The sequence below is a fragment of the Ursus maritimus genome, unplaced genomic scaffold, assembly GCF_017311325.1.
Source record: "Ursus maritimus isolate PB19 unplaced genomic scaffold, ASM1731132v1 scaffold_11, whole genome shotgun sequence".
NCBI classification, from domain to species: Eukaryota; Metazoa; Chordata; class Mammalia; order Carnivora; family Ursidae; genus Ursus; species Ursus maritimus.
Window position 1 is genome coordinate 15,793,694 of NW_024423453.1, and position 11,999 is coordinate 15,805,692.

Genomic DNA, 11,999 nt, shown 5'->3' on the forward strand with positions numbered 1-11,999 from the left:
GTATTTGAATAGCTGTTTATGTGAAAACAACTTTGTACTTTAATGCCCAATTATAGATAAAGCCTAATTGTGTACACTGTAATGTACACTGTATTTGAATAGCTGTTTATGTGAAAACAACTTTGTGCTTTAATGCCCAATTACAGATAAAGCCTAATTGTGACTTTACACTGATAATGTACACTGTATTTGAATAGCTGTTTATGTGAAAACAACTTTGTACTTTAATGCCCAATTATAGATAAAGCCTAATTGTGACTTTACACTGATAATGTACACTGTATTTGAATAGCTGTTTATGTGAAAACAACTTTGTACTTTAATGCCCAATTATAGATAAAGCCTGAATTTATATTGCAGGGACTTGAGAATGATAATAGGAAATTTTCCTTGATTCTATACCATCTGGTTTATGTATTTCTACATCTATTCAATGAAGTCTGTTTTATTTGGCATTCTTAAATATTAGACTTGTAGGTCTGTTTTCATCATGTACTATACTGTATCAGAGAGCGTTGCTTTCATGAAAAATTACAAAATAGAATTTCTTAGTGAATGGTTCCTGAAAGAACTTCTGAGAAATTACCGCCATACATTTTTTTCCTTAATTTCTTTCAGTATCAGAAATGGAAGAAACAATGCTATCTGTATTAAGGCCATCCCAGAAAACATCAGAAAGAGTTGTTTCTTCTCCTTCTACTTCTTCACGCCCACCTATCGATCCCTCAGAACTTCCACCTGATAAACTTCATGTAGAAATGGAACTTTCCCCAGATTCTCAAATAACTCTCTATGGACCACTATTAAATGCCTTCTTATGTATAAAGGTATGATTTTTAAAAGATCTTACACATTTTTAAGCATAGGCAAAATAGTTAATATCTAATTGAAATTGAGACCATTTGAGATAGTTCGGTGGTTTAAAGTTGTTGAAGATATATATGTTGACTAGACTTCTGGTGCTAGACTCAATTACAAACTTATTTATTAAAAATGGTGTACTTCTCAGTTGAGTTTTTGTTTCGTATTTGTAGCATTTAATATATTATAGGAATTGTGCTAATTGCTGGGCGTAGAGATGATATGGCATCTGTTCTCAAGGAAATAAGCTAGAGAATATAATGGGATAGACATATATAGGGACAAATTTTAACACATTGGGTTTTTTTTTTTAAAGATTTTATTTATTTATTAGAGAGAGTACAAGAAGGGAGGGGGTAGAGGGGCAGAGAAGCAGACTCCCCACTGGGCAGGGAGCCTGATGTAGGTCTGGATCCCAGGGCTCTGTGATCATGACCTAAGCTGAAGGCAGACGCTTAACCAACTGAGCCACCCAGGTGCCCCAACACATTGTAATATAACACAGCAAAAGAAATACAAGAGAACCTTGTCATCTGAGAATAATAAAGTAAAACCAGGAAGAGTCGACTTCAAGTGAATTCAGTAAAATCGGAAAACTTTATTTCATGCTAAATAATAAGCAAAGATTTGTTTGGAGCACTATGTTAAAACCTGAAGCAAATATATGAAAATAAGTTTATTTCAGAGTATGATAACTTTAGGTTCTAAAGAAGTATGCCTTCTTTGAATAAAGACCAAATCGGGTGTTGATTCATTTTAGTCTAATTTTTCCATTGACATTATATGAATGCATAGAATGACAGCTCTTGAAGGTTGATCAAGCATGATCAAGAAGAGAGGCTATTTTAAGAAAAATATGTGAGCACTTTGTAAGTTTTCTACACATCACTTTTATTCTTTTGATAATTCAAGTCATACTGTAAAAAAGTCACCAGCAAGTCATCAATAACTCTTATTTACTCTTTTTTATAGGTAACCGCTCTAACCCTTCCAGATCCTCACTTATCCCTGATAGCTTTCCCTGTGATTTGAGTGGTTATCCAATATCATTTTTAGCAACTTCATGAAATTTTGCATTTTTTTCAGGATTTTGCTAATTCACTTTGCTTTAGATTTTCATCATACTATTGGATGCTTTACTACATCTGATAAACAAAGGGAGACAAATTGTCCAAACATTAGCAATCATGAGCAGTACTTGTGGGATAGGTTTTTGTGTGAGTCTGATTTTGTCAGTGTTTACTTGTTTTCTTCCTTCTGTACTTTCACAACTGTGGAGGTTTGGATATTGAATGCTTAGGTAATAGGCAATCCCATAATGTACAGTGACAGGAGTAATTAATTGTGGAAAGGGTCTAGGATGATCAGGGTTGATTAGGGAAAGACAGTCAAGGTTTATTAATAAAGGTTCTCTGGAAGAAGTGCTAGCTGAATAGGTTTTTATATTTAAAAATTTTTTATATTTGATTTACTGTCTTTTATTTACTATAAACTACCATAAGGCATCAGATGACATAATTTAAGATAAAAGACACAAGGGACAATGTATTTAATATCTGTGGAAATCTAAAGTTTTGGTTTGCTTTTAGGAGAGATTCCTGAAGGAGTGATTCTTCAGATATTCGAAGGGGAGAAATACACACACAAATACACACACACACATTTTTTTTTCTTTCTTTCATGTGACCATTGTTTGACCTAAAGTATTCTTCAACTATTTCTCCCAGTATCTTATTTTCTTGGGATTGCTTATGAATAACTATAAAGGATTTAAAATGCAATTTTCAAGTTATAATTTCCCTGAAGAGGATGAACTGTATTTTAATTTAAATGTGAGTAATGATTTAGTTAGCAAATGAGGATGGTTAGATTGCTATAATACCAGCTTTGAATACTATTAAAGAGGTATTGTCACTGTTTTTTTGCATTACTGGATGTATACTCATATACCTCAATTTTTTCTTTTAAAAATTCCGTAATAATACATTTTCATCAAAATTAAGAGGACTATAACAAAGAAGAATAAAGAGAAAGGAGTAAATGCCTTCTTTTAAAGATTTCTTTACAAATTCTCCATAAATGTAACCTCTCTTGATAGTTTGTTTTGATGCAGTCTCTTCCATGCATTAAGATTTTATAACAACTGTTTAGTAGTGTTGTACTAAAGTTTGTATTAGTATTTGCATTCATCAAATTAACATAGAACTTGTATGAAGTATCTACTAAATTTAAATTTTTTGAAGTTTTGAAATATTTTTAAAAATATGTATCTAAAGCATGACAAACAAATAATTTTTCTAGGCCAATGAACGCTATGCTTCCTTTTATTAGGAATATAAGTAACTCTTTAAGTCTTTTTCCCTTTTCTTCTTTTTTTCTTTCTGCCTACCAGAAAGCTTAGTGTCATGCTAACATGGAGATGTATTCTATCTTAAATATTTCTTTCAATTTTTTTCATTTGTATTAATGTATAACTTATGTTCTACTTAGTGTTAGAATATATGTATGTCTATATAAAAGAAAACAAAGAGAATGTGAAAATTCATGTAATCAAGATTGTATTTTCCTGAGTTACCAGAAATACCAAGAAATTCTGAAGGATAGGCTAGGAAAAAAAAAAAAAAAAGAATCATATTTGTTTGTTTATGAAAAACTGATTTCCAAAATCCACAAAAGAAACTAGGGTTACCATTATTATTACCAGGAACTCTGAGAGGAATCTATACTAACATGCATTAAAATTTGTGAGAATAGTTTATGGAAATGTTTACATCTTCTGAATTGTCTTATTATATTTTTTCTTAATGGAAGAAGGGAAATCTGAATCTACATAGTGATAGCATGTCAGTAGTAGTCAGTAGAAACTGTGGATTAAGGGTGAGTATATATGGCATATATGTTTTCTTTATTAGAAAAAAAACAGTTTTAATAGTCTTGAACAGAAGCGTGGCTATCAAGTTTCCATTAAAAAAAATTTAATATTGGAAACAGACTACCTCTAGGTTGTTTCCCGCCCCCCTTCTCTGAATTTATTAGCTGTCTTTTAACTATAGTGATAGTTCTTTTTCTTCTTTTTTGAGAAATGAGCATTATTGCATAAGTAGGCCGGGGAAAAAAATGGTAGTGTCCTGTTACTTGAAGTAATTACTTGACACTCATAATAAAATATCTCTAGGAAAATAAAATTTCATAGGGCTCTTAAGTAGATTGAAAATACAGCTTGTTTTGTCATTTTTTAAATTCATGCTGCAAACTTGACAAAAGAACACATTTTTTTCAGTTATGTAAGTTACTGCTTTTTTCTAGTGTTGTTTGGAATTTGTTTTAGAGATAGTTCAGTTTCGCATACTATCTACCATAACATGGAAATGGAACTTTTATTTGTATTTGTAAATATTTGTGTACATTTATTAATCTTAAAATACCATAGAAGTTTGCCATAATATATTACTATTTACCTTATATTTTGGCCAACCTTTTGGTAATGTTTTTTAGTGAATCCTTAAGAAATTAATCTTTATAGGTGGAGTTCACGTACTAAAAGAACAAAACAAAACTAAAACAAACACACACAAAACTTAAATTACACACTCAACATCAAACATTTAACGTGAGGCTAATGTTTTAAGGGAGTTATAATTTTAAAAGTACATTTTGTTGATAATATTCAATATGTACTAGTATGATAACTCATAAAAGACTCCTAGAGTTTTATAACTCTTTAAAAACAGTCATTGACACATTTAATAAAAATTAGCAAATGTTCTCTTCTATGTTGGGGATTCAGTATTCCCTAAAGAATTTGCTATGAGTTATTTCTGTTTCAGATAATTAAATGGAGATTGTTTTTTTAAAAACTGGACATTAGGGGCGCCTGAGTGGCTCAGTAGTTAAGCGGCTGCCTTCGGCTCAGGGTGTGATCCCAGGGTCCTGGAATCCAGCCCTGCATCAGGCTCCCTGCTCCACAGGAGCGCTGGGAGCCTGCTTCTTCCTCTCCCACTCCCCTGCTTGTGTTCCCTCTCTCGCTGGCTGTCTCTCTCTCTAATAAATAAATAAAATCTTTAAAATAAATAAATAAATAAATAAATAAATAAATGCGAAATAAAAAATAAATAAAAATTGAACATTAGGCCCAAGAGAATATTTTTCTTTTGATTTTTAATAATCTACACGAATCTCTTCTGTTTTTAAGGTTAAAAATTGCCAGAGACTGTAAGAGACTTCTAAGGAAATTTTTAAAAATGAGAGATTTATAGTATAGGATTATTAAAAATTGGCTAAAATGAGTATAACTTATTGATTTGTTGGTAGCTCTTAGTATGTCAAAAGCTAATAAACGTGAACATTGTACACTGATTTCATTGATCAGTTGTATGGAGGAAGGATGGAGTAGAAGCGATTGGGTCTGGAGGCCATTTGTAGATAAAATCACTGAAGGAAGTATTTTACTTTTCTTCTGTCTCTGAAATGCATGCACCTTGCAAACCTATTGAACTGTCTCCAGGAATGGAATGGCATGTGTATTTTGAAAAGGTTTCTCAAATGATCTGAGGACTGCTGCTTTGAATACTTCTAGATCTTTAATATTGATTGAAATCAATTAGATATTTTTAAGTTTTAGAAATTTAGTTAGAATTTAGGATAAAAACTAATGTTTATTTATGTTTGTATTTGTGCTTCAATTTGTCCATGCTTCAGAGTTAAATAATAAAGGCAGTTATCAAGATGTCAAGTGGGGTGGGGGAGGCGCCTGGGTGGCTCAGTCATTAAGCGTCTGCCTTTGGCTCTGGTCATGATCCCAGGATCCTGGGATCGAGCCCCACATCGAGCCCTGCATTGGGCTCCCTGCTCAGCAGGAAGCCTGCTTCTCCTACTCCCACTCCCCCTGCATGTGTTCCCTCTCTCGCTGTCTCTCTCTGTCAAATAAATAAATAAAATCTTAAAAAAAAAAAAAAGATGTCAAACAGGTTCTAAGTAAGACCTGTATTATTAGAGCCAGATAATAATAGAGAATGAGGAAAAAGCATCAGTTTTGTGAGTCCATAGATTTGGGATTTTATTATTAGTCCTACCACTAATTAACCAAATGACTGTAAACTCTTCAACATCCTTTCCTCTGAAAAGATATTTAAATCGCCTGATTAATTGACTAGAATTCTAGCCAGAAAATAAATGTGTCAATAAGTAAAATGCAGAATTTATCAAAATACTGACTTGATTTCTAATATTGAACAAATACTGTTGACCGTGTTAACAGGAATATTTGAACAACTTTTGATTACTGTTGACAGATCAAATAGATAAAATTTAAATTCAGAATAATGGGAAGAAAAAAGAATTTCATTTAAAGTAAGTCAGAGAAAGACAAATACCATATGATTTCACTCATACGTGGAATTTAAGAAACAAATGAGCATAGGGGAAAAAAAAGAGACAGACTCTTAACTATTGAGAACTCTTAACTATTGAGAACAAACTGATGGTAACCGGAGGAGAGGGGGTGGGGGATGGGTGAAATAGGTGATGGGGATTAAGGAGGGAGCTTGTGATGAGCACTGGGTGTTGTATGTAAGTGATGAATCACTAAATCCTACTCGTGAAACTAATAATACACTGTATGTTAACTAACTGGAATTTAAATAAAAACCTTAAAAAAAGAAAAAAATAATAATAGATTTAAATTCTGATACAAAAGGAACCAGAATATTAATAGTTAAAATACTTTGCATAAGAAACCAGGGTGAATTATATGAAAGGATGTTTTGGTAACTGTTGATAACACATTTTTTATCATGAGTGACTAAATTTGAAGATTCTTATTTAAGTTGTTAAATATTGATAAATATTTCACCCAGAATATATGAATTGTAGTAGTTAGCTAATTGGATTTAGTCAAATTGATTTTCAGTGAATTGATCTTCCCTTAAAGGATGTCTCCGGGTATTATTGCTCGAGAACTCTGAGAAAGATTGAAAACTGTTGAACATCACAGATTTTCAAAGTTTTCTTCTAGGACCTAAATTGCAAGTTTTTGCTATAATTGGAGGTGGTGTTGTCATGAAGCTTTACAATAAACTTACATAATTTTTTATGTTTTTTTTTTTTTTTTTGCTACAGAATGTTTATTTGCTAAGTAGCCAAGTAAGTCTGTCTTAAGCATATGTATCTTTTTGTTGTTGTTGTTTTTCATTTCAAGGAAGCAGACCATATTCTTTTAACTAAATAAAATAGTTTAGGGAGATGCTTGGTTTACAAAATTCAGGCTCTAAGTTGAAGAGTTGTTACATATCTCTTTGGTAGAAGTTTGTTCTTAATATTTATAGGAAAACTACTTTGGGGAAGATGACATGTATATGGATTTTGAAGAGATTATTTCAAGTCCTGTTCTGTCACTGTCAACATCATCCAGCTCTGGGTGGACTGCTGTTGGAATGGAAAATGACAAAAAGGAAAATGAAAGTTCAGCCAAGTCAATTCATCCGCTTACCTTACGTCCTTGGGACATTACTGTACTTGTTAATTTGTACAAAGTTCATGGGCGTCTTCCTGTTGTAAGTGTCTATGTATCAAAATAGTCTGGAGTATATTATGAAATTTACCCAACTTAGAAAACTGTAGGTGTGTGTACACACATGCACACACTAATAAAAAAAAACCAGATTTGAAAACTTTAAAATTTATCCTTTTACCTTTACAAAGCTAGTTTATTATTTTCTTCATAATGTGATTACTTGATCATTATAATTTTCTGCTTTTCTTCTTTCACTTTAGTTTCTTCTTGCTGTTCTGTGTAACTATAGAATATTTTGTCACAACGTTGAGTTGCTGGGTTTATAGTTTGCCTGCCGGATACCGTAGGATTTACATTTTCTTATCCTTTATCCAACTCTAGACCATTTGGGGGCCTTATGGTGAACCTACTACAAAATCAAGATTCAGCTTGGCCCTGCACGTTGATTTGTTTTCAGGGGTTCAGATCCAGCACAGAATCCTAGTTCAAGTCTAAGGTTGACCAATGGACTGGGCTGACTTGGAATGAGATTATATTACCCAGAGAACTCAGGGTCATTGGAGTGAGGCCAGATAGGGAGGGTGAGACCCTAGAGCATTGTCCTGCCGACTGGCTGCATACCATGCACCTAGGGTTGCACAGCAGAGGAGTCGCCTCTGGTGCTTAGTGAATCTAATGTTCTTACTGGGGTACAGAATAGTTAATTTTATCAGTAAGCACTGTTTCTCCTTTTTAAGAATCAAAATCTCTTAATTATATAAATGTAATTTTTATTTTCCTGTACTTCCTTGGTCTTATTTTTTCTATATCTTAATATGGTATTTTGTTTGACTTTAGCATGGAACCACTGATGGCCCTGAGTGCCCTACAGCATTCTTGGAAAGACTGTGTTTTGAAATGAAAAAAGGATTTCGGGAAACCATGCTGCAACTTGTCCTGTCACCGCTAAATGTGTTTGTCAGTGATAACTATCAGGTAATGTGAAAATGAGTTATGGTAGAGACTTAGAGATGTATTATTATTGTTTCTGGGGCTGAAACAGTGTGTTAGCTTCTGTGCGTGGAATATATAGCTCTTTAAATTAGAGGCTTTTAATTTAACCATATTAAGAAGTTTTGTATATACACGTGAGTTTTTCAAGGATCTCAGTTTTCTTTTTCTTTTTTTCTGTTCCCTATTTGTGTGGTACCATATAATTATATTCTATATCTATTATTTTTAGAAATGGAAAGAAATACTTAATAACTTTTTCATATAATTATGGAAGGAAAATGTATACAGTTTTGGTGGATTCTGTTGAAAATTATAACCTCAATATTCATATTAACCAGTACTATAAATCTGCAAAACATACATATCCACATGGATTATTCTTTTTACCTAACCAACTTACAAGACACTTTATTAATCCCCTTAAGATATCCCCAGGGCTCTTTTGGAAGGGAACCAATGATATTCAGCAAATGGGAATAATTTACATTCTTGGGTAGATTATCACTTTGTTGTTATTATTTTTTAATGCCAAATGGCTTCACTTTTCATTTAACACTACTTTAGGGCTCTTCTCTACTTTTAGTCAAGTTGTGAGCTTTAGAAGAATAAATAGATTTTAATATAAGGCAAAGTAAAATTATAAATGGGAGGATGAATCTGATACCCCAAAATCACAACAGATGGTAACTTACTATGGATTCTGTGTAGTAACTGATCATTTATATAAAATAGCCTACCCCCTTTACAACTCTTCTGCATAATTGACCATATTTTTCTACATAGAATTTAATTTTTTCATATGTGTATATATTCGACACGGCTGACCTCAGTAGCTGAAACTTAACACCTAGTATGTGCTTATTTTTGCCACAGAATGTGTTTCCTTTATCAGACTTTTGAAATAGTAGGCGTACCTCATTTTATTGCATGTTGCTTTATTGCACTTTGCAAACATTGCATTTTTTACAAATTGAACGTTTGTGGCAGCTCTGCATCAAGCAAGTTTATCAAAGCCATTTTTCCAGCAGCATTTGCACACTTCATGTCTCTGTCACATTTTGATAATTCTCACAGTATTTTAAACTTTTTCATTATTATATTTGTTATGGTGATTTGTGTTCACTGATCTTTAATGTTACTATTGTAATTGTTTTGGGGTGCCACAAACTATGCCCATATAAGATGGCAAACTGAAGTGATAAATGTTGCATGTGTTCTCTTTCACCAACCGGCTGTTCCCCTGTTCTTTCCCTTTTCTTGGGCTTCCCTATTCTCTAAAACAAAAAAAAAAAGTGTTAAAATTAGGCTGGCTAACAACCCTGCAATGGCCTCTAAGTGTTCAAGTGGAAAGCAGAATTGCATGTCTCTCACTTTAAATCAGAAGGTAGAAATGATTAAGCTTAGTGAGGAAGTCATGTCAAAACCCAAGCTAAGCTGAAAACTAGGCCTCTTGCACCAGTTAGCCCAGTTGTGAATGCAAAGGAAAAGTTCTTCAAGGAAATCAGAAGTGCTACTCCAATAAATACACCAGTGAAGAAAGCAAAGCTAGAAGCAAAGCAGCCTATTGCTAATACAGAGAAAGTTTCAGTGGTCTGGATTGAAGATCAAATCAGCCACAGCATTCCCTTAAGCCAAAGCCTAATCCAGAGCAAGGCCCTCACTCTCTTCAATTCTGTGAAGGCTGAGAGAGGTGAGGAAGCTGCAGAAGAAAAGTTTGAAGCTAGCAGAAGTGGGTTCATAGTTTAAAGAAGGAAGCCGTCTCCATAACACCAAAGTGCAAGATAAAGCAGCAAGTTATCTAGGAGATCTAGCCAAGTTAATTCATGAAGGTGGCTGTACTAAACAACAGATTTGTGAGTAGATGAAACAGCCTTCTAGTTGAAGATGCCATCTAGGACTTTCATAGCTAGAGAGGAGAAATCAGTGCCTGGTTTCAAAACTTCAAAGGACAGGCTGACGTTCTACTTACAGGCTAACACAGCTGGTGACTTTAAGTTGAAGCTAATGCTTGAAAATTCTAGGGTCCCTAAGAGTTATGCTAAATCTGCTCTGCCTGTGCTATCAGTGGAGCAACAAAGCCTGGATGACAGTCTATCTCTTTACAACATTGTTTACTGAATATTTTAAGCTCACTTTTGAGACCTACTGCTCAGAAAAAGAGAGTCCTTTCAAAATATGACTGCTCATTGACAATGCGCCTGGTCACCCAATAGCGCTGATGGAGATGTACCCTGAGATTAGTGTTGTTTTCATGCCCGATTAACACAAGGTCCATTTTGGAGCCCATGTATCAGAGTCATTCTACTTTTAAGTCTTATTATTTAAGAAATATGTGTTGTTGTAAGAATGTAGCTGCCATAGTGATTCCTCTGGTGAATCTGGCAAATTTGAAACCTTTGGTACAGGTGAGTTCTCCAGGATTTAGCTGCTTATTCCTGATAGCATTAGTCTTAATGCAGGGCCTCAGAAATTGGTTACTAATGGGTAGGGCATTGCCAAATATGATTCTTCTATATTACTAACACTATTCTGTGAAACTAGTGTTCCATGGAATACCCTATTTTAGGACATAGCTTTGTGAGTAAGTCCCAGAACTTTTCTCTTTGAAATATTTGCTGCTTTTTAGTAGTAAGTGTGTAATTGCTGTAAGATTTGTTGCTTTTTAGTAGTTAAGTATATAATTAATGTAAGATAGATCTATCCTTTTTATATTTATGTAGTTCTCAAAATCTGTATGAAAGCTGGCTTTCTTCCCTAGTTCTTCATTTTATGGTCACAGTGGTCTTTGTTCTTCCCTGTTATTTTATTTTTTTCTTTTTAGTATTTTAATTTCATTATTCCTGCCTTCCCACCAAAGATTAGTCTCTTACATTCCCTGTGAGTCAGAGTACTAATTTCTTTTTATTCATTGAGCCATTCATTTGTATCAGACAGTTCTCATTCTTTCTAGGACTTTGCTATCTTGCTTTGCAGTTGTACTCTTGCAGATATTGTCACTAAAGAAGCTTAACTGAAACTCTTTATGGTACAAGGTTGTGTTAGGATCTTATGGATCCTTGAGTCTTATTTTCCAGATAGCATGTTTTTACTGTTAGTCTCTGAAGAAAACTAGAAACAATAATGCTGATTTTCTTGTACTTCTAACAGTCTTCTTTTTATTGTTTTTAGCAGCGGCCCCCTGTGGATGAAGTACTCAGGGAGGGTCACATCAATTTGTCAGGTCTCCAGCTGAGAGCACATGCTATGTTCTCAGCAGAGGGTCTTCCTTTGGGAAGTGATTCCTTAGAATATGCATGGTTAATTGATGTGCAAGCTGGAAGTCTTACAGCTAAGGTCACAGCACCACAGGTATGATTCTCTGACTTACTTTCTTTTTCCTTTGTTCACCCACTTTGCCAAGTAAGTTGTATGCCTGTTTGAATGTTAATTGCATCTTCACTAATGGCATTCTGATGGCCAGACAACTCTGCTTTTGGATGGGAGTCATTCTTGCTATTCAGAATTTTCTGAGCAATAGATGAGTCAGAAACAAGTTTCATTTTTCTGAGTCACATAAAATTGAAGGGTATAATGTTTTATAGTTCTGCATAACACTTTCAAGATCGAGACTTTGGGAAAAACTCAGTATGAGAAC

The 11,999-nt window shown here is 33.8% G+C and overlaps 1 protein-coding gene across 1 annotated transcript in view; it reads left to right on the forward strand.

The window, feature by feature from the left end:
- The window catches only part of KIAA1109 (KIAA1109 ortholog), a 198,170-nt gene that overhangs the window by 60,676 nt on the left and 125,495 nt on the right, over positions 1-11,999 (forward strand). Inside the window, exons 20-23 of the mRNA XM_040626286.1 lie at positions 619-827; positions 7,185-7,412; positions 8,210-8,347; positions 11,534-11,713. Coding sequence (XP_040482220.1) covers positions 619-827; positions 7,185-7,412; positions 8,210-8,347; positions 11,534-11,713 — 755 coding nt within the window. The remainder of the gene's footprint in view (positions 1-618; positions 828-7,184; positions 7,413-8,209; positions 8,348-11,533; positions 11,714-11,999) is intronic.